Raw genomic sequence first — 27691 nt, 5'->3', positions numbered from 1 at the left:
CTCATATTTCTGAAATTTAATGATAAGCATGTTCTTTGTTTTTATTGTTAAAATGTATTTATTGTTTCACTTTTAAGATAACTGTAGTAGCATCTCCTTTGGAAGGCAATTGTGCATGTATACTATGAATGCTGATGTGTAACTAAATAAAAGTGATGTTTTGACAAGTTCCACCTTTGGTAAATCATTGTGTGGAACCAAATAACTCATATTAAATATGGAATGTAAATGTTCACATCCATGTCCATTTCCCCCAGGTTAAAAGTAAAAATTGGGAGAACTTCTATAGTTACACAAATTATAAACTCACATAGCTATTTCTGTAGTTTTGGTCTTCATAAGTAAAATTCATTCTTGTGTGTATTTCAAAACTTTGACGTCATGGATGCAAAAATGTGCACTCCTTCTTTAATCATTGTATAAACATTATGCTAATGCAGAACTTACACTAATAATTTTAACAAATAAAACTTGTCAGATTATTTCCCTTCCGACCTTCTATGGCTACATACCAAGTGTAGATCATAAGGTCATACTAGGAAAACTACATGCTTGTGCTGTTGAAGGGAGTCTCATTTGCATGGATGGACCCATATCTGAACAATAGAAAATGGAGGGGTCCAGTTAACAAAAGTCACAGGAAGGAAACCAAATTTGGATTGGGGAGTCTTTAAATATTATGTGTGGGAAGATTAGGTACTTCACCTGCTCCTATTCTTGGCCTATATAAATAATTTACCAGTGACATTGAAGGATTCTTCTCCTGAAACCAGGAGAATAATGGGAGAGGCTTACAAATGGCTCACAGCAAGCAGCCCTACCCATAATCTTGTAGTACTGGTTTTATGCAATTCCAAATAAACAAAAACCATAGGTAGAGGTTAATGGACACACTGGATGGGACAGCATGGGTGAAGATCCTGGGCATCCATATGAAAAATAAACTGTGGTAGCACTAGCATTTGGGTAAGTTAAGCAGAGAGATCAGTTTTACCTGCTTTACACTTAAAAATTGCTCTCATTGTGTTGACATGCAGACAGAATTGTTAACATAAGTGGCATACTTCCACTTGGTATTGTCCTATGATGCATCCTTCTGGGGGTGGTGCAGTTTCAGTCAAAAAAACATTTATTTCACAGAATCATATACTAAGATTATTATGTGAAGTTGATACCAAACATCCGTCAAACAATGTTTAGAGCCATATGCTCCCTAACCCCGTTTGTGGTTAATAATAAAAAAGTGAATTTAGGATGAATTGTGATATTCACAACCACAATACTAAAGGTAAAAATAATTTCTGTACCTATCATGCATCTTTGTCTAGGGAATTTTATATTCCGGTTCAAAATTTGTAACAGGATGCTGGTAGACATCACAGAGGGAACAGTGAAGACACAGTTATTCAAAAACAAGGAAAGAATTCCTTACAGCCACTCCTTCTATCATCTTCTACTGCTTCTTTTTCTGTGTTATGCAGAGGGAACAGTGAAGACACAGTTATTCAAAAACAAGGAAAGAATTCCTTACAGCCACTCCTTCTATCATCTTCTACTGCTTCTTTTTCTGTGTTATGCAAGTTCAACATTTCTGGCAAGTTTGTGGCCACTCCTTTTATAATTGAGTGAAATATTTGGACTCTAGGATCTAAATTCCAGATAACGCTAATGTTCTGTTAAACACTTTTTCAGATATGCAAGTAAATTGTGGCGTTCACTGTTGTAGTCACTTTTTATTTTATTTGCACAGATAACCAGTTTGGTCTTTACAGCCATCATCATAGTATTTACAAGACGTAAATAAAACTCGAGATATCTCGGAATTAATTTATCATTTGTTTTTATTTTCTTCTTGTAGATTTGATGAAAATTGTAAATTGGTTATCTATACAAATGAAGTAAAATGCAACCAAGACAGAATGCTGTGATTTATTTAGATGTAGATGTCAGTGGTCTCATCCAAACAAAAAAGTGACTTCATTTCATTCTGAATATGTTATGATGATACAAAACAGGTTTCATGATTGGTAGCCCAGTCAACAAAGACCAAAAAAGGGGAAAAATTTGTGTAGATGCAGATTTTTGTACAGTGGCAGGAGGCAGTGCCATGGACGCCATATTAAAAATCTTGATGAGTGGGGCATGAGCATGTGGGTGGGGGAGTGTTTTATATACTGAAAATCACTGCTTCTAACGAAAATGTTTCCCAGGACAATATTAAACTACATTAAATATCCTAACAAAAGGTCCCACTAAAGTTGCATATTATAAAAATGGCGTTTTAATGGCTTAAAATTCATGTTTAGTGTTAAATGAAGATGGTTAAGAGTAAAAATTAAATGTATATACTACATTAAAGTGTATTAGAAGCATTTCAAGGGATAAATTGTATTCTGGAGGTATGACAGGCAGGGGAGGAGATGGGGTGTGTATGGAGGATAGACACATGAGGGACTCAGTTCACTGGATTGTGGTCATGCATTTTCCACATTCGCAGGTCTGGAAACGGAACGGCAAGCTTGCAAGACACCACTCTTTCTACCCCACTACATCACAATAAGGAATTACAGAGTGTTTTGCAAAGCTATAATGATGTTTCCGCAGCTCACAGTATGAATCACTGGTGACAATGTGTAGACGTGTCTGGGGATGTTTATTCTTTTTTTACATAGTGTGTTAACACTCTATGATGCACAGAAATGCATTACAAATAATCCTAATGCAGTAAACATTTATGGACAGAAGCCACATAAATCTCCACAAAATGTTCTACACTGCTAGAGATAAAATTGATTCTTAGTCATCTTGTAAAGCAGCTGTACCATTCTTCTGGGAATAGCAACTTCTCCCTCCATGAGCACTGCTTGCTTTGAGTTTATAGGTAAACTATACTCCTGCAGCATTTCCTTTCTGGTTCTCTTATGTGAGTAAACAAAATAACTTCACTGAGCTTGTGTGTATATAGTGAAGTTATTTTCAGTTTATTGGCTGAGCATTTATTGACAATTGTTGAGTGAGCTTTTATGTAACATATGTTCCAATAAACAATGATGAAAGAAGTGCAAAAACTAGCTCCCAGAGTGCCATCTGTGTCTACCCTTTGGTAGGAATTATCACAGCCAGAAGGCTCAGTGAGGTGCAAATGTGTGAAACAAGCAGGCAACCGTGCCACAGAGATGCGGTCATGCTTCCTTCAGCCAACTGAGCAAGTTTGAAAGGGGTCAAATTGTGGCCTTCCAAGTGGTGGGATGATCCTTTCGAAGAATTGCCACTCAAGTTGGATGTGATGCATCAGTTGTGCAACAGTGCTAGTATCGGTGGTCACGTAAACATTCTCACACCAGTAGATAAGATTCTGGATGTCTAAGCAGCACAGACGCCCATCAGGATTGTCTTATTGTAAGGGCTGCAGTGGTAGATTGTACAGCTACCATAGCACAGATAAGAGAGCTTGTGAGCTCAGACGTGTCAACACGAGCTGTTGTAAGTCAGTTATTAGCAATGGAACTATGGGCATGCACATCCCTAGCCACACATCCACTCTTGCCACAGCATCAATGTGCACAGCTCGACTGGTGCCGTAAGAAGATCATTTAGATGATGGAATCATGGACCATGATCTTCAATGATAAAAGCAGATTCTGGCTGCACATAAGTGATGGTCATTTGCATACGCAATGTAGACCTAATGAGCACTATCTTGTAGTGTGTGTTTGTCAGAGACACAGTGGCCCCACACCAGACCTTATGGTCTTGGTGCGATAAGCTACAACTATTGTTCAACTTTGCTATTTCTGGAGGGGACGCTAACCAGCACTGGTATGTGCAGGATGTTGTTAGACCTGTTCTTTTGCTGTTCTTGCAACAGGAAGGTGATGTCTTGTTCCAACAGGATATGCTCACTCACACACTGCTCGGGAAAATCAACATACTCTGCACGACGTTCAGCAACTTTCTGGTCAGCAAAGTCTCCAGACTTGACTCCAATTGAGAATGTGTGGGATGTGATGGGACAAGAAGTGACTCATGCGACTCATCAACCAACAACCTTAACAAAACTACATGAACAGGTCAAGCAAGCCTGGCATAACATATCCTAGGACAGTATTTGCCATCTGTGCGATTGATTGCATGCCAGGTCTATCTGCATTACCACCCATGGAGGCTACACCACCTACTAATATGGATGTTTCAGCATAGGTTAATACCTGTTACCTCAGAACTACTTGTACTATTAGTCTGTAAATGTAATCATTTGATTTACTTCACATGCACTGTTGCACAAGAAATCTTAAGTGGATTGGAAACCTCTAAAAGAGTGTACTAATTTTTTTCCAGCAGTATATTTCACATAAAAACTCAGTTAACATCTGCAAATAAGTACTCATTTAATAAACTGAAAATAACTCTTCTTTATAAACATGAGCACTGTGAAGATATTTTGTCTACTAACCTAGGAAAACTGGATGCAAAATGCTGTGGAGGGATAGTTTGTCTGTAAACTGAAAAGTGAGCAGCACTCATGCTGCAGTAAGTTGCTCTTCCTGAAAGAACAATACCTTTGCCTTATACTGTATTCAATCATTATGAATCACCTCGAAGGGAACAATCTATTGATACCTAATCAGCATGGTTTCAGAAAACATCATTCTTGTGCAACGCAGCTAGCTCTTTATTCGCACGAAGTAATGGTCGCTATCAACAGGGGATCTCAAGTTGATTCCGTATTTCTAGATTTCCGGAAAGCTTTTGACACCGTTCCTCACAAGCAACTTCTAATCAAGCTGCGGACCTATGGGGTATCGTTTCAGTTGTGCGACTGGATTTGTGATTTCCTGTCAGGAAGGTCGCAGTTCGTAGTAATAGACGGCAAATCATCAAGTAAAACTGAAGTTATATCAGGTGTTCCCCAGGGAAGCATCCTCGGACCTCTGCTGTTCCTGATCTATATAAATGACCTGGGTGACAATCTGAGCAGTTCTCTTAGGTTGTTTGCAGCTGATACTGTAATTTACCGTCTAGTAAGGTCATCCGAAGACCAGTATCAGTTGCAAAGCGATTTAGAAAAGATTGCTGTTGGGTGTGGCAGGTGGCAGTTGACACTTAATAAAGAAAAGTGTGAGGTGATCCACATGAGTATCAAAAGAAATCCGTTGGAATTCGATTACTCGATAAATAGTAAAATTCTCAAGGCTGTCAATTCAACTAAGTACCTGGGTGTTAAAATTACGAACAACTTCAGTTGGAAAGACCACACAGATAATATTGTGGGGAAGGCGAGCCAAAGGTTGCGTTTCATTGGCAGGACACTTAGAAGATGCAACAAGTCCACTAAAGAGACAGCTTACACTACACTCGTTCATCCTCTGTTAGAATATTGCTGCACGGTGTGGGATCCTTACCAGGTGGGACTGACGGAGGACATCGAAAGGGTGCAAAAAAGGGCAGCTTGTTTTGTATTATCACGTAATAGGGGAGAGAGAGTGTCAGATATGATACGCGATTTGGGATGGGAGTCATTAAAGTAAAGACGTTTTTCGTTGCGGCAAGATCTATTTACGAAATATCAGTCACCAACTTTCTCTTCCGAATGAGAAAATATTTTGTTGAGCCCAACCTACATAGGCAGGAATGATCATCAAAATAAAATAAGAGAAATCAGAGCTCAAACAGAAAGGTTTAGGTGTTCATTTTTCCCACGCGCTGTTCGGGGTGGAATGGTAGAGAGATAGTATGATTGTGGTTCGATGAACTCTCTGCCAAGCACTTAAATGTGAATTGCAGAGTAGTCATGTCCCTTCCTGCTCCTCGTGACCATCACACCCCCAGAACACAATTTATCTGTTAAAAGGGTTCTGCTGCACTTAGATGTGGTACATACATTTAATATTTGTTATTAATCAATGTTATTTTACAATAAACAGGAGATTTGCAACATTAAAATGCTGCTTTTAATAATTTGCAATTTGTCCAATCCCTGCAATGCAGTAGAACCTCCTTCGCAAGAAATTTTGTCCTGGGAAATATTTTTACTAGAAGTTGTGGCTCTTAAAAAGAAAATGTTATCTTTAAATGCTCCCTCACCCCCATGTTCACACCCCACTGGTCAAGATGTTTTAGTATGCCACTCATGGCACTGTCTCCTACCACTGTGCAAAGATTTATGGCTAAACAAATTTTCTCCCTTAATTTTCCTTTGTTGACTGGACTAAGCACTCATTCAGATTTTCTGCTTTTGTGGATAATCCCCTTCGTTATTGGGCTGTTTGAGAATACCTCCACACTTAACTCAAACTTCCTGATGTTTCCAATTTTATTTCCAGTCAGTTATTACTAGTTTATTATCGAATCACATTCAGATAGCTGGTCTCATTGTGGACCTTTAAAAGTTGATTAATAGCAGCACGTTCAGCTGTGGGAAGTTACTGAAGATGGCACCTCCAGGCAGATCAAGAACCACAATATGACTGGTTATCCAAAGAAGACATAAATGTCAAACCTTGTGATAACTATTGAAGTTGTTCTCAGTTATGGCTCAGGATAAAACTGTTGTATAATAACTAACAATTACTGATTCTCAGCCATCACATGGATAATTTAAGCATATTATGTTTGTATTGTCATTTGTCTGAAGCTCCCACCTTATCTTAAGTAGCTGCTTTGTTCAGTCTGAGATTTTCTATTATTTTGCTTGCTTTGTAAGTGCAACATCTCTAGCTGTTAGCCTTTGTATGTTTGTTAAATTATTTCTTGTTCCACCTAAGCCTATATAATCTTCATGTTCTAAGAGTCTGAACTTGTTACTTAATTTAACCTTGTATAGATCCTTATTCTTAAATAAATTATCATAATTTACACTTATGACTTCCTTCCCCCTAAGTTTATTTTTGCCTTCCCCCCAAGTTTATTTCTTTTTGAGTTTTTATCCTTTTTTTAATCTCTTTCCTTAGAGGTCATGATCACATTTTATATAGTTTCGTAATGAAGTAGGACTATTTGCATTATCTAAGCTGAACATTATATAAAAAGTTGACGTTTTTACATTACAGGACATGACCTCACGTGATCTCATTCAGCAAAGGACAACACTTCCTAATGGTGACACAGTGTGGCAGAATTCCCCTTTGGTAACAGCAGCCTTGGAAGGGAAGTTGGCCATTCTAGATGGAATTCACAGGATTCATCCCAGTACTCTGGCTATTGTTCACAGGTAAGAAGAGTTAGTCAGACCTTTATTATTGACCATAGGTTGGTGTGTAGGAAGAAATACAAAAAGGAAATAGATTTTTATATAACAATTCTGGGTATTATTGTTGACTGCAGGGACAGGAGGTATAGAGACAAAACAACTAGACAGCATATGAAGATGTGAGTTTTGGAATAAGGTGACAATTGTAATGCTAAGGTTGGAATGAGAGACAGAGACAAAGAGGGATAGAAATAAAGAGAGAGGAAGAGAGAAGTAAGATGAATTGTTTTTGGTTTTCAAGATGGACACCAACCTGATGACCTCTGTTGTGGAGGGGATGTATCCGAGTGCCAACTGTACACCTGGACTAATCATAAATTACATTCAGCTTTTTTTCCCACCTGTGTTCAAAGTGTGTGTGTGTGTGTGGGGAGGGGGGGGGGGGGGGGGTGATATTTGAACATAGGTGGGGTAAAAAGCTATATGTATGTATGCATTGAAACATGCAGTGTTCAGTAAATAGTAAATGGAGAAATGGAGAAGCAACTTATGACAATATTTTTCAGCCTGCTCTGCGATGTGGTAGTTTTGCAGTTAGGAATTGGCTCTGTCGATGAGTTCCGTATTCATACTGTAATTCATGACAACAAATGGCTTTTGTATGACACCATTCTTTGAAGTTATTCCTCAAATGCGGCATTATGGAATGTGCTGCCCATTATGACATCTTCTTATCCTTCCATTACACTGTCAACTGCTTGTTTCTGTATGCCATTGCATTGTATTAACATCATCAGTATTTTTGCTTGTTAGTTTATCAACTAAATCTGCATTTGTGTATGTGTTATCAATGGAAATACTGTAACATTTTCCAAGCAAATTATGAGCAAGCTCCAACCCATTCGAGAAACTATTTTCTTGTCAGTATAAAGACTGCCATAATTTATGTCCTCTGAAGTATTAACAATAAGAACTGAAAATCTGCTTCTTTTGGAGGCATAAAGTGCTCCAACCAAAATGTCCTTTCCAGAGCAGTCGATGTTTGTCAGTAGTAATATAATGTGTGACGTATGTCTTTATGTGCACCTTAGATGTTCCATAATCAGCTCTAATTGGAATAGTTTTGTGCTCACAGTACCATGGGATGTGTTATGATACAAAGTGGAGCATTTCAACAAAAGATGAAACCGCTTTTCATTCACAAGTTTATAAAGAATTATGTTTGTCTTCCATGAAAATACTGTTTGTGTCTGTCTTGTGCAGAATTCCCTGAAGAATAAATAGTCCAGTCACTGTCTTCACTTCATCATCTGTGCATCTTGCCAGCAGTGGACCATTTACCTTGCTGTTGAATTTGGAGTAGGAGCTATAATTTATTGGGTCAGCTGCCTGTTGCTGAAAGAATCTTATTATAAAAGACTGAAAAGAGCTCATCAGGTCATTCTGTATCAGGTGCACCTTTATGCCATTCTTACCAGTTAGTTGGCTGGTGAGCTGAACTAGCATGCATGAAAGCATATTGTAGCATCTGTTGTAGTGCTGTTTTGTCATCATATTATTCAGTACCCTTATCACTTTCATTTTCCTCACCATCTGTCTCTTGCCGTCTCTCATGGCTTTCAACAAAGACAGCATCACTTGCGAAAAGCTCCCATTCTGTTTCTGAATTTGACACTGACTTCTTTCTGCCAAAGTATCGTCCACTAGCTACTCATAGCAAGAAGAAAACAGTGAGAAAACCACTTTTTTTGGCTGTCACTAGACATTTAAATTGGAGTACAGTCTAGTTGAGTGGGTGCTTTGACTGATGAGAGAGTCTTCATAGATCATGAATATGACATTTCGTAATAATATGGAATGTTTCAGTTTAACATAAGTTTTTTTTTACAGTTGCTACTTCATATCTAAAAGTTCATCTGTTGAGTGAAATAAGTTGTCATTCAGAAATTCTTTTAATTTGTTTTTAAATGTTGGTTGGCTATCTGTCAGATTATTAATGCTATTTGGCGAATGACCAAAGATTTTTGTAGCAGCATAATTCATCCCTTTCTATGCCAAAGTCGGTGAAGAGAATCCTTTCTTCTAGTGTTGTTGCTGTGCAAGTCACTATTATTTTTGAATTGAGGTGATAATTAATAACAAATTTCATATGTGAATAGCGTATTTACTCGAATCTAAGCTGCACTTTTTTTCTGGTGTTTGTAGTCCAAAAACCCGCCTGCGGCTTAGAATCAAGTGCAAAGTAAGCGGAAGTTCTGCAAAATGTTGATAGGTACTGCCACAACTAACTTCTGCCGTCGAATTACGTAGCGCTACACAGGCATGCTTTGCAGGCACAAAGATAAATACTGGAGACAAAACCTCTGTGTCAGTACATATAATGTCATGTTTATATTTGTATTATTCTTATGCCTAATAGTGATACAGCCAGAAATGAAGCACAGTAATTCATAAGATTTTTAAATCTAAGATGACTAATTTCTTTGCACAATGTAATGTACTACAGAGGTGTCTGCAAACATTTTCAAACGGAGAAAATTTTCGCTAAACACTCATTCAGAACACCTTCTATCATACGCAGTCTATTATCTGGTTCTTGTTGATCATTATCAAAGAAAGCAGCAGTGTAAGTAACAACAATTAGCAGTCTCTTGCCATTGTTTCGCCAATGAGATGATTCCTCTCTCTTTTTTAAAATTGTAAGCGTCAGTAGAGTGCACAAAATCAAGCCATGGCACGAGCGGTGACAGGTCAGGAATACTCATCATCAGAATACGACAAACAATGCATGACACAGTACAGTAATGCATTTTCAGCTTAGAGTGATGTAAACACCTATAACAAAGACAACGGTACTTATCAGATCAAAGATAAATAAGCAATCAATTCAAACCAGACGAAGCATGTGAAAAAGTAATGGTACCTGTATAAATACGGACGGAGCACCTGACACATCACCATGGCTACATGGTAAAGCTTAACTGCTAAGCTTAAGACTTGAGCCAAACTACTGTAGCTGTATCGTCATTCATTCGACCTAAATTGTGTCTCATATTGCAATGGACCAACTTTGTTTTGATTTGGAGGTGCGGCCTAAAACTTTTCTCTCTCCTTGAATTTTGAGTCTCAAATTTCGATACGAGTGTGGCTTAGATTCGAGTAAATACGGTATATCTATTGCAAAGGTACTGTGAAGATCCTGAGTTCCTTAAATACATGTCTGCAAGGTGATCTTGGATGGGCTGCAGCTACTAATCTGAGTACACAGTTTTATGCAATGAATACTTTTTCTCTTAATGATGAATTATCCCAAAGTATGATGCCATATTAAAGCAGTGAATGAAAATAGGCTGGTAGGCTAATTTACTGACATGTTTATTGCCAAAATTTGCAATAACCCTAATAGCATATGTAGCTGAATCATTTCAGCAGATCATTAATGTGTTTCTTCCAGTTCAATTTCTCATCAGTGCACACACCCAGAAATTTTGAATACTCTGCCCTAGCAACAGACCTCTGTTCAAAGTCTATATTTGTCAATGGTGTTGTGCCATTTATTGTACAGAATTGTATATACTGTGTTTTCTCAAAATTTAGTGAGAGTCCATTTGAAGAGAACCTTATAATAATTATCTGAAAGACATTATTTACAGTTTCCTCAGCTGATTCTTGTTTGTTGGGTGTGATTACTATATTTGAATCATCAGCAAAAAGAACTAGCTTTGCACCTTCATGAATATAGAATGGCAAGTCATTAACATATATCAAGAGCAATAAGGGACCCAAGACTAAACCCTGTTCGACACAATTCTTGAAACCTCCCCAGTTAGAGGACTCTGCTGATTTCTGCAGATTATCTGAACTGTTAATTTCAACATTATGCATCTTCCAGTTAAATATGAATTAAATCATTTGCACATTGTCACACTCATACTACAATACTTAACCTTATCTAGAAGAATTTCAGGATTCACACAGTCAAAAGCCTACTAGGCACACAGAAGAATACTTCTGGAGTGGTTTACCTTTGTTTGTACATTTGTCCCCATTGGTGTACTGATAATTTTGTTTTAAGCAATAAGTGTACACTGCCTTAGCACATGTCTGGGATACTGCGGCACAAATAGTGCAGATGTGTTGTATGCGCACCACACGCCACCTGTGCCAACTGCAGTTGTGTAGGAGACCTTCTGAGAAGGTTGTGCAAGCAATATGTGTAACATGCATTGTCACTGTGAACTGATGCCGTTTGAACAGGGTATGGTGATTGATGGCCGAGGAATGGCAATTTTGATTTCAGCAGTGGTGCAAGAATTTGGCTTCATCCATTAAACTGTGTTCAGGGTGTAAAGTGAATGGCTGAATGCGGCTGTCAAAGTCTACAACACGAAGTACTGGCCGTGCAGCACCCTCTATGACTATTACCAGCGACATCTGAGATGGATCGTCAATAGTGACAGAAGGGCAACGGTGGAACAATCACAGCTCAATTCAACATAGGATGTGCTAGACATGTCTCCCAGTGGACATTCCATAGGAACATGGGTTTCATCAGGCACAGCAGTGCCACTGTTAACCCAAAGTAAATGAGCGTAACTGCTTGCATTTGCCACCAATCACTAGTGATGGACCCTGCGACAATGATGTAACATGATACGATTGGATGAATCATGTCAACTGCATCATACCAAAGGGAGATGCCGTATGTGATGCAGACAACATGAATTGATGGATCCTGCCTGCCAAGAAGATGTGGTCCACGACAGTGGTGTCTCTGTTATGGTCTGGAGTGCGTTTTCCTGGGTGTAGAATGGTCCCCCTAGTTGCTCTGGAAGGGACTTTGAATGGTCTGTGGCATTTGAGCTGCTCAGGGACCATCTCCACTCATTTTTGACCTTCCACCAGCCTGATGGTTCTTCATTGTTTCAAAATGATAACACGCCACCATATCACTCGCATGTCAGACTGAGATGACCACCCTGAAGCCCAAATTTCAAACCCATCAAGCATATCTGGGATGTCATGGGACACAGGCTCCACACCATAGATACTGCACTCACTAACAGACCAGAGTTGGCTGCTGCTCTGCAAACAATTTGGTGTCAGCTGCTTCCAGAGGAGTACCAGGAGCTTATAGATGTACTTCCACAGCATCACTGCAGTGCACACAGCCATAGGGGGCCCCGTGTGGAATTAGGTGCCTATCCCACGACATTTGCTAAGTCAGTGTATAGTGTATTACATGTAATATGAAGTTATTTTCCCAATTCATACCATGTTTTCTCTGTCAGATCCCGACTGCAGTAACCTGGGAGCTTGTAGATGTGTTTTCCACTTCCCTTACAAAGCTAATGTTCACTACCTGCTCATGCCTCTTCAGATGAAAGCAAGGCAGAGCTGTGTTTGAGGAAACAACACAGCAGAGATCGCTTGGCAATGTGAACACCAAGTCACTTGTAACAGGTTGGTAAGACGTTGCAAGTGATTTACTGGTGAGTCCCTGTGCAGTCAAGCCATCTGTGGAACCCTACACAGGAAGTGATCATCAGTTGACTGTGTGCCAACTCACATTATCAATGAATCTTATTCAAGTTATTTTGTGTGCAGGGGCCTTAGTTTTATAACTATAATTCAAAGAATGGAAAATCCAGGATGGAATAATGACAGTATCATGGAAAGAATATGCTGCTACTCACCATACAGAGAAGACGGTGAGTTGCAGACAGGAACATAGGCCTCCTTCTAAGCTAGAATGTACACACACACAAACACACACACACACACATACATATACATACATACACACATGGTCACTGTCTCAGTTCATTGAGGTCAGACTGAGATAGTGGTCATACATGTGTGAGTTGTGCTTGTGTGAATGTGTGTATTTTCTACTTTATAAGAAGTCCTTTCAGCTGCAATCGCAAATGTATAGCGATCTATTCATTGTGCCTTTCTACAATTCAACCTCTCCTTTGTATAGTGAGTAGAAACATATCCTTTTCATAATATTATAGTTCAAAGAACTTTATTTACAGCAATGACAGACACATTGATGAATTAATCTGTAAATAACTCTGATTTTGTAAGTTCCTGACAGATTAAAATTGTATGCCAGACAGAGACTCAAACTCAAGACCTTTTCCTTTTGAGGGCAAATGCTTTGCCAACTGAGACACCCAAGCATGACTCATGACCATCCTCATAGAAATACTGCCACGTGCACCTTGTCTCCTACCTTCCACATTATGGGTCATCTCGTTGTATGCTGGAAACTCTGGTTTTGACATATATTTTTAGCTTGCAACATCAAGTGATCTGTCATTTAAGTATTTTCAGGCTGTTGAGAATTTATTTTGTAAAATATTAGAAATGTTTCAAAGTTTGTAGGCAAAAAAAAAAAAAAAAAAAAAAAAAAAAAAAATAATAATAATAATAATAATAATATATATAAAATGGAAAAAATGAGGATCACCCTGTGGCTAAACATGCCTTGATGCACGGCCAGCACATCTTGGCACAGTGTTACACCGTCCGAGTTATCTGGATACTTCCCATCAACACCAACCTATCCGAACTCCGGAGATGGGAACTCGCCCTTCAGTATATCCTCTCTTCTCGATATCCGCCAGGCCTCAACCTCCGCTAATTTCAAGTTGCCGCCGCTCATACCTCACCTGTCTTTCAACAACTTCTTTGCCTCTGTACTTCCGCCTCGACTGACATCTCTGCCCTTACTCTTTGCCTTTAAATATGTCTGCTTGTGTCTGTGTATGTGCGGATGGATATGTGTGTGTATGTGTGTGCGAGTGTACACCTGTCCTTTTTTTCCCCTAAGGGAAGTCTTTCCGCTCCCGGGATTGGAATGACTCCTTACCCTCTCCCTTAAAACCCACATCCTTTCGTCTTTCCCTCTCCTTCCTGAAGAAGCAACCATCGGTTGCGAAAGCTAGTAATTCTGTGTGTGTGTTTGTGTGTTTTGTTCATGTGCCTGTCTGCCGGCGCTTTCCCGCTTGGTAAGTCTTGGAATCTTTGTTTTTAATATATATTTTCAACAGGTTGGTGCATGATAGAGAACTGACACTCCACGATGGGCAGAGACTGGTGCGACATGATCGGTATGATGAATACAAGAAGAGGTATGGACTAACAGATAGAGATCTTCAGGAATCTGGTGTCTTGCGGATACATCCTGCATTCCGCATTGTTGGCCTTGCTGAGCCTCCTGCTGTTGGTGAGCCAAAAGCTTCCTTCTCTTTGTGGTACTAATACTACTGTTACTAGAGTATCTGAGATGCTATCTCAGTGAGCAGGTTAAAAGTAATTTTAATGTATAAGATCTAATATTTATTGAAACTGCCGGCCTGTTGCTACTAACATGAGCAGGGATGTAATCAATTAGGTTCCCAACTTTTTCTCTGGAACAGATTGCAACTTGTTTTATTTCTCTGTTCACTTAAAAGTATTCTATGTTCAATTTATATTTATGGTATGGAATTGAATGGGGCCTGCAGCTGTCTGATGAATTTGATAAACCAACACTGGGCACCTGATGATGGTAGCATGCCACTGAAACATTTCATGCCAAACTAAACAGTGAAACAGACTAAACAATGAAACAGACTGCTTTTTCTGTCAGTGGATCTCTTTTTCTTCTTTTCTCTTTTCATTCATAATTTTCTGTGCATCACATTATGTCACTAACTCACCCATTTAATGTGATGGCAATTTATTTTATGTGCAGGATATTCCTCTCTCTTACATGTGAGGAATTGTACATCACTATAAAACTTTTTTATTAATTTTAAAGAATGGATACTCCATTTGGCTACAAAAACAATGTAGGAAAATGCTACTTACTGTAAAGAAGACTCCTTAAGTTGCAGACAGCAGAGTGAAGACACTTAAATAAAGTTATCAGCCACATCCTTCATCAGCAAAAGAGAAACACACATCATTCATAAACACAAGCCAGCAACTCGTGCACGCATTGCTACCAACTCCAGAAGCTTGGGCCAGAATGCAACTCTCTCGTGGGATGCAAGCAGCAGTCTGGAGGGAGTGGGGAAGGGAAAGGGATAGTGATAGTAGGGTTGTGGGTGGGTGGATAGATGAATGCTGTCTGGCGAAGTGTGCAGCACTAGAATACCAGTAGGTGTAGCATCAGGAGGTAGTGGGGCTGGCAGTTAGTGAAAAAGGAGGTGAATGGGCAAAGATGGATGGGTGCATTGGCAGGTGTGGCAAACAAAGAGGGTGGGGGATCAGCATGGGGAGAAGATGAGAGGACAGTGGGGGTCAAAACTGTTGGGTGGAGGGTACGAGGACAGTAAGTTACAGTAGGTTGAGACTGGGTAATTGTGGAGAATGTGTTGCAAAAGTAACTCCCACCTGCACAGGTCATAAAAGCTGGTGGAGGAGAGGCAGGTGGCTCGCGTAGTGAAGCAGCCATTAAGCATGTTATGTTCAGCTGCATGTTATGCCACAGGGTGATCTACTGATGGAGTAGGATAAACCCGTGACAGGTCTGGAATAGGAAGTGCTGGGTGAGTGGATTTGGGCAGGTCGTGCACCTGGCTCTTCCACAAGGATATGATCCTTGTGGCAAGGGGTTGTGATTGAGAATGGCATAGGGATGCACTAGGGTGTTGTGGAGGTTGGGTGACTGGGTGACAGGACACCATTTCAGGAGGAGTGGGAAGGAACTCATGTAGGATGTTCCTCATTTCGGGCATGATGATAGGTAACCAAAGTCCTGGTGAAGAATGTGGTTCAGTTGTTTCAGTCTGGGGTGGTAGTGGATGACGAAGGCGGCACTCCTTTGTGGCTGGTTCTTGGGGGTTGTGGGAGGATTGGGGGTGTGAGGGGAAACGGCACAGGAGATTTTTTCGCATACTAGGTCGGGCGGATAGTAGGTGTCTGAGAAGGCCTTGTTGAGACTGTTGTCATACTGAGAGGGATAGCTCTTGTCACTGCAGATACACTGTTTGCAGGTGGCCAGGCTGTATGGTAGGGATTTTTTGGTGTGGAAGAGATGACATCTGTCGCAATGCATGTAATGTTGGTGATAGTAGATTTACCATGTGTAGAAGAATGAAACTGGATTTTCCATATAGATGGTGTGGCTATCATTGTAGGTCTGCAGTGCCATCTGCTTTCTGTAACAGCTGACAGTGTATGCCAAAACACAGTAAGCCAAGTTCCATACATCAGTATCTGTTTCAAATCCATAAACATGTTGAATTTTGTGCCTGCAAATTATGATTTGCAGACAGAATTGGTTTTCTGTTATCATTTGATGAAAACTGGTGCAGAATTGCATTGATTGCTTGTTGAAGCTTTCGGTGAACAGGCTCTTGGGAAAACACAGTGTTTCAAGTGGTTCAAAAAATTGAAAAGTGGTGATTTTAATATGAGAAACAACGAGCTTGGGAAACCACCAAAAAAATTTGGAGACAATGAATTGCAGGCCTTATTGGATAAAAATTATACTCAAACTCAACAGGAACTTGCGGAATAATTGAATGTGACACAGAAAGCTGTTTCTCTTTGGTTAAAAGCTATGGGAAAGGTGCAGAAAGTGGGGAAATGGGTTCTACATGAACTTTCTGAAAGACAGCAAGGAAATCAAAAGACCACTTGTGAAATGCTGCTCGCCAGATATCAAAGAAAGTCATTTCTCCATCGAGTAGTGATGGGTGATGAAATATGGATATATTTTGAGAAAAATCATGGGCTAATCCAGGCAAACCATCAACATCCACTGCAAGACCAAATCACTTTGGAAAGAAGTTTGTGTTTGATGGTGTCAGAAGAGTGTCATCTATTATGAGCTGCTAAAACCTGGTGAAACCGTTAACACTGATCGCTACCAACTGCAGATGATCGATTTAAATTGAGCATTACATGGAAAATGACTGTTATATCGTAAAAGGCAATACAAAATCAAATTTCTCCATGATAATGCCCCATCACACACAGCAAAATAGGTCAGGGAAACGATCTAGGCATTCAGTTCGGAAATACTAGGGCATGCGGCTTATTCTCCAGACTTGGCTCCATCTGATTATCATCTGTTTGCATCTACGGGACATGCTTTCACTAAACAATACTCCAATTTGTATGAAAATGTACGAAAAACGCTGACAGGTTCGCTTCAAAAGAAGAACTGTTAATTTTTTTTTCTTAGTTTTTCTTAGCATAGCTGGCCAGAGTGGTGGGAGAAATGTATAAATAGCAATGGAGATTGTTTTGAATAAAATATTGTTTATCAGTTTCAAACAACAGAGGTGTAATTGTCGCAACAAAATTCTGGCTTCATACTTCTACACCTGGTATTGTGCACAGAGGTGAGGTGGAGCCATCAAGAGGAGGTGGTCAATGTGTATGAAGGTGGCATGCTGTGTTGAGAAGGACCAAATGAAGTGGATGGTGGAGAAGGTGTTCATGTTGTGAAGGAATAATGATAGGTTATCTTTGCTCTGGGTCCATATCATGAAGATATCATTTGAACCTAAACCAAACTAGGGGTTTGGCATTTTGGGAGTCTAGGAAGGGCTCCTGTAGATGGCCCTTAAATAGGCTGGCATAGGAAGGTGCATGCTGGTGCCCCCACTGGAAGAATTTTGGCCCTCATTGACTAACACCTCGAACCAATTGCCCTTAATCTAGTCCTCCACATCAAGGACACCAACTGCTTCCTTCACCAACCCTCCACCATCACCGGCCTTTACATCCTGGAATGCTACTTGTCATTGTTGATGCCGTCTTCTTATACACCAGCTGCCCACGGTCTTACTGCTATTGAACATTACCTTTCCCAATGTACTTCAGACTCCAAACTCACAACCTCATTCCTCATACACCTTACTAACTTTATCCCAACCTACAATTACTTCTCCTTTGAAGATAATGTATTAAACAAAACAAAAAAGAAAGAAAAAAGAAATCTGTGGCACAGCCATGGCCACTTGCATGGTATCCTCCTATGCCAATCTGTTTATGAGCCATCTAGAGGAGACCTTACTAGCCTTCCAAAATGCCAAAACCCTAGTTTGGTTCATGTTCATTGATCTGGACTCAGAGCCAAGACACCCTATCATTAGAGCCAAGACTCCCTATCATTGTTTCTTCACAACCTCAACACTTTCTCTTCCATCTACTTCACCTGGTCCTTCTTACCCCAGTATGTCACCTTCCTAGACATAGACCCCTCCTCTCTGATGGCTTCATCCTCACCTCTGTCCACATTAAACCTACCAATCGCGAGCAGTATCTGCATTTCAACAGCTGCCATCCTTTTCACACCAAAAAATCCCTCCCATACAGCCTGGACACTCGAGGATGGCGTACCTGCAGTGACAAGAACTCCTTTGCTCAGTATGCCGATGGTCTCATTAAGGCCTTCACAGACAGGCACTATCCCTCAAACCTAGACCCGCAAAGAGATCTCCCCTAATCCTCCTACCACCCCCAAGAACCAGCTACAAAGGAGTATCCCCTTGTCCCACAGTACCACCCCAGACTGGAACAACTGAACCCATCCTTTGCCATGGCTTTGATTACCTCTCATCATGCCCTGAAATGAGGGACATCCTAATCGAGATCCTTCCCATCCCTCCTAAAGTGTTGTTCCTCACCCCCCCCCCCCCCTCCTCCCAACCTCCCCAACACCCTAGTCCACCCCTGTGCCATTCCCATCTCCAATGCCTTGCCACAATGATCATATCCCTGTGGAAGACCCAGTGCAAGATCTGCCCAAATCCATTCCCTCAGCACTTCCTATTCCAGTCCTTTCACAGGTTTATCCTACCCCATCCGGGGCCAACCTGCCTGTGAAAGCAGCCATGTCATTTAGCAGCTGTGGTGGAAACATTGCACAGCTTTTTATATCCACCAGGATGAACAAACGCCGCCAAACTGTGGCCAAGAGCAAAGTAGATCACCCTGTGGCACAACATGCAGCTGATCATAACATGCTTCATTTCAGTGGCTGCTTCACTACACCATCCACCACCAGCTTTTATGACTTCGCAGATGGGAGTTATCCTTACAACACATTCACTGACATAATTGTACTGGCCTCAACCTACTGTAACACATTATCCCCATATCCTCCACTCATCAGTTTCCACCCACTCTGTTCTCTCATCTCCTCCCCATTCTCGTCTGCCACCCTCTTTGTTCGCCGCCCTCTGCCAGTGCACCCACCTATATTTGCCCACTCCACTTCTTTTTCACTCTCTTTTTTCCCCAACTCACAACCCCACAACTTCGTGACACTGTGCCTGCTGCCATTCTAGTTCCTGCACACTTCACCAGATAGCGTTCCTCTCTGTGCCCACTCGTTCACTACTATTCCTTTCCCTCTCCAAACTGATGCTTGCATCCCACGTTACAGTTGCATTCTAGCCCAAGCTGCCGGAGTTGGCGGCCATGTGTGCATGAATGTGATTGCTTGTGAGCATGAATGGTATGTGTTTCTCTTTCGCTGATGAAGGCTGTGGCTGAAAGCTTTATGAAAGTGTCTTTTGATTGTGCTGTATGCAACTGAATGTGTTTTCTTTATGGTAAGTAACGATCTGTTTTTTCTTACATTGTTTGTACTAATTTTAATTTATGTATTTCTGTCTGAACTTCTATATCCATTAAACACATATCTACTGGGCTCTAAGATTCATTTGTTAGAACACTGGATTTATGTTTAGTGTGGTTTAGTTTAGACACCTATTTGACTATCAAAAATGGTGTTATGGTCTCCCATTTCAGGGAGATGCTGAGATGGCTGCTGAAGAAAATTAAGTAGTTGATTTCCACCTTGTCCATCTGAGATGGATCTCCATATCTAATAATCTTAATGATGATAACAGTTAACTCTGGTTGTCTGTTCTTTCTGTCAAATCCTTTGTCTGAATTAGATGGAATTTCCATTTGTGCCACTCTGATGGGTAACAATTTATATGTTTGCAGGTGCACAAGGTCGAAATCAGTGGCTGTCGAGTGAGTTATTGAGTTTGTTCCTGTTTCACGAAATGCGTCCACTCTCATTGGAGGAAGAACTACAGATCATCTCACATCTGGTATGTATATTTACGTGGTAATGAATTGTATTAAGTGCGTCTTTATGGAAACAGAAGCATTGCAGGAAGTTGTTTGAGAATTTGTTATTTTTATCAGAGGTTTGCAGAAGCTATTTTGGTACATAATCACTCATCCATTTGATGGATAAGTGCAACATATTCAAGAAGTTCCAGCAGTAATATTATGAATGTAATATTTTGATTGTCTTTAACTTATTTTCAAGTCATTTCTGCTATGGGATTTAAGATAGCTGTCACACCCATTACTTATTTGTGGATGTCTGAAGAATTAGAAGGACACCCATTCTAGTTGTATTTTGAGACCAAAAAGTAATCAGCCAGCAATAGGCTTCAAACATATTTGTTCAGGGAAACTCATTGATGAAATCATCATGGGTTATCTGCAAGTAACAGGGCTACCTTGCAGCTAACGCAAGAAAATTTCATCTGTGAAATTCAAGGAGAGCACCTGCAATCACATCATGTTTACTTACTCGTTAACCATCATTATCATGCTGTATAGTAAGGATTTATCATTGGAAAGGACTTCATTATTATAATCATAAGTGGATCTCTCAATTTTAGCCCCTATATTTTCATTGTGTCCTTGTCATTTTTGATATCATTTACTGGAATTCTTAGTGAAATTTATAGCTTTTAAAGTAACAGTCAGTTGGTTGTTGTTGTTGTGGTCTTCAGTCCTGAGACTGGTTTGATGCAGCTCTCCAAGCTACTCTATCCTGTGCAAGCTTCTTCATCTCCCAGTACCTACTGCAGCCTACATCCTTCTGAATCTGCGTAGTGTACTCATCTCTTGGTCTCCCTCTACAATTTTTACCCTCCACGCTGCCCTCCAATACTAAATTGGTGATCCCTTGATGCCTCAGAACATGTCCTACCAACCGATCCCTTCTTCTGGTTAAGTTGTGCCACAAACTCCTCCCCAATTCTATTCAATACCTCCTCATTAGTTATGTGATCTACCCATCTAATCTTCAGCAGTCTTCTGTCGCACCACATTTCGAAAACTTCTATTCTCTTCTGGTCTAAACTATTTATCATCCACATTTCACTTCCATACATGGCTACACTCCATACAAATACTTTCAGAAATGAGTCCGTAACACTTAAATCAATACTTGATGTTAACAAATTTCTCTTCTTCAGAAACGCTTTCCTTGCCATTGCCAGTCTACATTTTATATTCTCTCTACTTCATCCATCGTAAGTTATTTTGCTCCCCAAATAGCAAAACTCCTTTACTACTTTAAGTGTCTCATTTCCTAATCTAATTCCCTCAGCATCACCCGACTTAATTCGACTACATTCCATTATCCTTGTTTTGCTTTTGTTGATGTTCATCTTATACCCTGTCCATTCCGTTCAACTGCTCTTCCAAGTCCTTTGCTGTCTCTGACAGAATTACAATGTCATCGGCGAACCACAAAGTTTTTATTTCTTCTCCATGGATTTTAATACCTACTCCGAATTTTTCTTTTGTTTCCTTCACTGCTTGCTCAATATACAGATTGAATAACATCGGGGAGAGACAACAAACCTGTCTCACTCCCTTCCCAACCACTGCTTCCCTTTCATGTCCTTTGACTCTTATAACTGCCATCTGGTTTCTGTGCAAATTGTAAATAGCCTTTCGCTCCCTGTATTTTACAGTATTTTCAGTTGGTGTTCTTTATAAATTAGAGAAAAAATGTGTGTGAAGATTGTGATCCCTATATTGCATATAAATATGTGAGCAGTACCCGTAATACTGCTTCTGCCTTGAAAATAGTATTCTCATTGGTTGTTGTATCTGGATTTTAACTGGTAATCAGGCTTTCTTGTGCAACTCATTCTGCATGTCAGAGGACCATTGTCTTGCACCATATTAACAACTTCTCTCCAATTCATTTCACTTCTCTCTTGGACCCTTTATGTGCTGTTATTTTTTGTGTCATTCCTCTACCACTCTGACAGGTCCATAAGAGCTCCTGTTCATTATAAGCTGACTAAGAGACAATAATACACCTACTGGGACAGCAGCTACTCCTTCCACTCCAGATGATCTCGTTACAGGTCTTGCATCCTTTTTCTGTTCCTCTGCATGTCTAGACATGTCATAATACCAGTTATCATTTTTAAATCTCTGTGTTTCCCTTAGTATTTTATGTACTGTTATTAGAATAATTTTTTTAATTGAGTTCCATTCTTTGTCTGTATGGTCTTCAGTATCTTTTATTCATAACTCCTGTCACAATCTCTTCTGATACCCTTGAACGGTATACCCATCTTTCAGTGATTCTATATTCCATTCTTTACTCTGGCACTATTTCCTTTGGCTGTCATAGCAAGTTTTTGCCTCATTTTGGCTACTACTAGGCAATGATCAGAATTGGAATGAGATCCTTGGAAAGTGTGCATATTTTCCATGTCAGATGCTTACCTCTTCAATAGCAATATATGGTCTATTTGGTTTGTTTCATTTATTCGCACTATTTTCCAGGTCCCTTTGTAGATATTTTTCTATGACAAACAGTTACTTACTGCCTTCAACTTAATCACACAAGAAAACTGGACAACCCTCATACTGTTATGAATAGTTTTATCACACAGACTTTCCTAGTCAGTCATGCTTCTGAAAGACTCTTCTTTGCCCAGTTTGGCTATATAATTGGAAAGTCCTATCATGGAGTTATATCTAGGTATTGTATCACAAATCTCGTGTAGCTGACTCTGCTGTTGGTGCATGTGCATTCACGAAGGTCACATAGTGAAATTCACCTTTGATACACAGAGTAAATATTCTTTCATTAAGTGGAGTGAAAGCAGTTACAGATCTATGCATATCCCTGGAGGCTATAAACCAACTCCATACCCCACTTGTCTTTTATCCTTTCCTGACTATCATAGGGAGAATTTATGCTTGTGAATCTTACCCCTTCCCTTCAGCCTGATCTCCTAAAGTGCAACAACTCCCATTCCACGCCTTAGCATTTCTTCCACAGTACTATTCATAGTGCCTGTCTGCAGCAATGTATGCACATTCCGTTTTCCAGATTTAAGCACCACTATATACATGTTCATGTTCCGTGACACAATTCTCCTTTGTAACAGTAGTTCTTGTTAAATTTTTCATGATGATGGGCTTTTTACAAGGCAGGGGTATCGACTGTGCATTCAACCCCTGATCTGGACAACTATGCTTTCATTTAAGGGTTAGCTCCCTGAGAGTAGTTGATGACCTAATCTATAGAGCCTCTACCCCCTCCCCCCTCCCCTCCCTCGCCACCCTATGGTATGGGACATGCTTCAACTGGCTCCTCTGCTGGGTCCCACAGCACTGATGGCATCACTGCTCTTTGCTTGATATGACCTGCTTTGTGTGTCACCAGTTGGGGCACCTAGCAAATGTCTATCTCGGCCAGTATGCAATAATAACAATGGCCATCGGTGTGCTGCATGCTTTCTTGCTAGTGCCCATAGCAGCAGCAAGGATGCACAAGCTCATGTTACAGCTGGAAATGGAATGGAGCAACAGCTGATTTTCAGTTGGACACAGCGGCAACCGAGTCTCTGGTTAATGTGGACACCTACTGGCACATTGGATCCCCACAACTGTGACACCTTTCACGGAATGGTGGTGTACAATGGCAGTCAAGCCAATTGTGGGATCAGATTGTAGTCCATGCTACGTATAAACTTGTAGCTTGGCAACTACCCCTCTTGGTAGTCAATGCTTGGATGGCAACTAACATTTTTGGTTAATCTGCTTTCATGGTGTCTGGTTTCCAAAGACAGTACAAGTGAATCTCATTTCAAATGTGATACCATTCACAGAACTTGATACATTATGTGCACACTACAAGCAACTTTTTGAACTTGTATTAGATTGTGCAACAGGTTTCTAAGATCATATATCCTTGAAGTAATCAGCAGCACCTAAGTGTTGTAGAGCATATCCAGTGACTTTCCCTGTGAGTGATCAAGTTAGAGTGGAACTGGATAGATTGCAAAGTATGGGAATAATATTCCCAGTGTCATCTAGCCAATGGGTAATGTCCATGGTCGTAGTTAAGAAGCCAAGTGGATTGTATAGAATTTGTGGTGTTTTTAAGTCCATCGTTAATGCTCAAGGAAATGTTGGTATGTTTCTAATTTCTCATATGAAGAAATTGTTGGCAAAATTGGCTGGTACCCATTATTTTTTGAAGAAGGATCATGTTACTCCTATTTTCATTTGCCTGTAGATGATCATACAAAGCAGTTTTTAGTTAATATGCTCAAAGCAGTTTTTAGTTAATATGCTGTTCACTATGTGTCTTTTAAAAAGTTGCCTTTTGGGGTCACCATTGCTCCTGCAATATTTCAAGATACCTTGAGCAACTCATTCAAGGTATCCCCAACTGTGTTTTACTATTTATATGACTTGCTAATTACCATAACCACAAAGGAGCAGCAACTATGCTATCTACAAGTGTTGTGTGAGCAGCTCCAAACCCATGGTTTAAATTATCGCTTCAACAAATGTAGTTAGTTTGAGCCAAGTATAAGGTACCTAGGACATAACATGAAGTAAAAGAAGGTATCACACTCACACAGGGTAATGTGGATATTTTGATAACATACCAACCCCTAATGATGTCAGAGAACTACAGTTGTTATTGGAAAAAATTAATTATTATGCAAAATTTATTCCCAGTGTGTCCCATATTCGACATCCATTTAATTAGTTGTGTAAAAAGAGGTGTTAAATTTGTGTGGTCAGAAGTATGCTAGACATTTCTCACAACATTAAAAGTGCCCTGAATTGTCCCTGTGTTTAGCACATTCCATTCTGGCAAACACATCGTGCTTGCCACCAGTGCACCAGAATGTGGTATTAGTACCGTGCTGTCACACACACATTCCAACGGCAGGGAATAGCCCACTGCATTTGCATCTAAAACATTAAATGAGACACAGAGAAATTATGAGAAGGATAGATTGCTACTATCATAAAGATGACAATTTGAGATGCAGACAGACACAACAAAAAGGCTTTTACACATTTGGGCAGTCAGCCATAGTTCTCTTCAGAAAAGAAAACATTTCCCCCTCCCCACAGTTTCCAAATGCTGCACCTGGTAGCCTTGTCCTGGCACCATATATTCCTTGCACAATCTGCCAGATTGTGCTGACATCTCGCTATCTCTCCCCCTTTCCCACCCCACTCCAGATTGCTGCTTCCATTTGACGCAACATAGTTGCATCTTATCCAAAGCAGTAGGAGATAGTGGTTATATGAGATGTGCATGCTTATGTAAATGTGTGTGTGTGTGTGTGTGTGTGTGAGTGCGCGCGAGGTTTTTTTTTTTTTTTTTTTTCTTTTTCTTTTCTTTTACGATAAGGCTCTATATGAAAGCTCAAATGTGTGTAACAGTTTATGTTGTGCCAATGTGTCATCTTTATGGCGAAAAGCACTCTAGCCTCCTCATAATATTATTGATGTTCCAACCTGGACTTTCCATTGTTTGCCACAGAGGATTTTTTCACAAATTGAGAAAGAGGTGTTGGCTGTCACATATGGACCAAGAAGTCTCACATGCATCTCTATGGTTCTAAGTTTCACCTAAATTGCCAATCAGAAGCCCATCATTTTGCAGTTAAGTCACTGTTTGAAACTACCCGATAAGAGGGCACAGAAGCTGCTATGATGAGTGTTGTTCCTGCATAACTATACTACAAGATTGGTTAATGGCACATCATGCAGCACTTAAATGCTGGCCCAGTTTTCCACATGCTGTACTGCCCAGGTGCAATGTATGACAGGCATGAAGTACTGTGTTTTGCTTAAGATGAAAATCAGTGACACAGACTTTACTAATTCTCGATTATGGCTTGTAATGTAACATCAGAAACAGGCCATGATCCTTTTCTTCACTGGGTGGTGTTTGCTGTACAGCAGAGCTGGCTGGAGCTCCTGTCTAAGGGCACTTGGCCAGAGTGACACACCTAGTTTTCATTATGGCACAGACTTAATGTCACCGATTGTGTCATACTGATGGCTACAGTCGACTCTGAATGCCAGGTGGTAGCTCATCCAATGCTCTGCCCTCATGTGCTGTAGCTCCTCCACATTGCACACTGGCGAATGTAACAGAATGAAGCCAATAATGTGGCGCACATGTATTGGCCTAGTGTTGACATGACCATGTACGCACTCTCTGGAACTTCCTAATCTGCATCAAAAGTCAGTTAGCACCTGCACAGCATTTCAATCCTTGGCCATGCCCTGATCACCTCTTGCAAAGAGTGCATGTTGATGTCGAATAACTGCCTATGATTTATTGGAGAATTTTTTAGAAAGTGTGGTTTATCTGTAAGGTAGACCATGTATAAGACTAGTGCAACCCATTCTTCAGTACTGATCGAGTTTTTGGGATCCCCACCAAGTCAGATTAAAGGACGACATTAAAGCATTTCGGAGGCAGGCTTATAGATTTGTTAGCGGTAGGATCAGTCACCATACATGTATTATGGGCAGGAATTCAAATGGAGAACCGTGGAGGGAAGGTGACATTATTTTCGAGGAATACCATTGAGGCAATTTAGAGAACTGGCATTTGAAGCTGACTGCAGAATGATTCTACTGCTGCCAACAAACATTTTGTGCAATGAACACAGAGATAAAATAAGGGAAATTTGAGTTTATACGGAGGCATATAGACAGTCATTTTCCCCTCGTTCTGTTTGTGAGTGGAACAGGAAAGGAAATTACTACTGTATTTACTCGAATCTAAGCTGCACTATTTTTCTGGTTTTTGTAATCCAAAAAACTGCTTGAGGCTTAGAATCGAGTGCAAAGTAAGCGGAATTTCTGAAAAATGTTGGTAGGTGCCGCCACAACTAATGCCTGCCATCGAATATATGTAGCGCTACACAGGCATGCTTAGCAGGCACAAAGATAAATACTGGTGCCAAAACCTCTGAGTCAATTAAAAAAAAAAAAGTGGAAGACGAGCTTTTTTTCTCCACCCCGAGTTTCGACCACTGCATTTTCATACATTACCCAATGAAGTAAATACAAATTCCGTATTGTTCATCTTCGAATGTAGCAGCATTTCAATGTACTATGAAAATCTGACTGGCAAGACTGTTTAGGGATGTTTTTCAATATGGCGAACTCTACGTTCTGAATTTTTTCCTACCTGTGAGAAGAGGTGGTTGGTAATAGGAACTTTTATGAATTGTGAATCACATGCAGTGTTCTCTTCACCATAAGAATAATACGAATATAAACATTTTGCCATGTATTCTTTTGTGTTTGCTGCTATCTCATTTAAATCCTGTCTGCCAATAAACTACGAAATTAGTGTGAGACAACAGCAAACGCGGAAGAATGTACATATAATGTCATGTTTATATTCGTATTATTCTTATGCCTAATAAT

General features: G+C 40.2%; 1 protein-coding gene across 1 annotated transcript in view; it reads left to right on the top strand.

Moving 5' to 3' along the window:
- LOC126281271 (von Willebrand factor A domain-containing protein 8) overlaps positions 1-27691 on the top strand; it is a 261118-nt gene that overhangs the window by 79227 nt on the left and 154200 nt on the right. The window contains exons 10-12 of the mRNA XM_049980095.1: positions 7050-7210; positions 14248-14423; positions 20156-20265. Coding sequence (XP_049836052.1) covers positions 7050-7210; positions 14248-14423; positions 20156-20265 — 447 coding nt within the window. The remainder of the gene's footprint in view (positions 1-7049; positions 7211-14247; positions 14424-20155; positions 20266-27691) is intronic.

This window comes from Schistocerca gregaria, chromosome 7, assembly GCF_023897955.1.
Source record: "Schistocerca gregaria isolate iqSchGreg1 chromosome 7, iqSchGreg1.2, whole genome shotgun sequence".
NCBI lineage: Eukaryota > Metazoa > Arthropoda > Insecta > Orthoptera > Acrididae > Schistocerca > Schistocerca gregaria.
The sequence above is the reverse complement of the archived record's forward strand: the minus strand, read 5'-3'. Positions and strand labels throughout refer to the sequence as shown.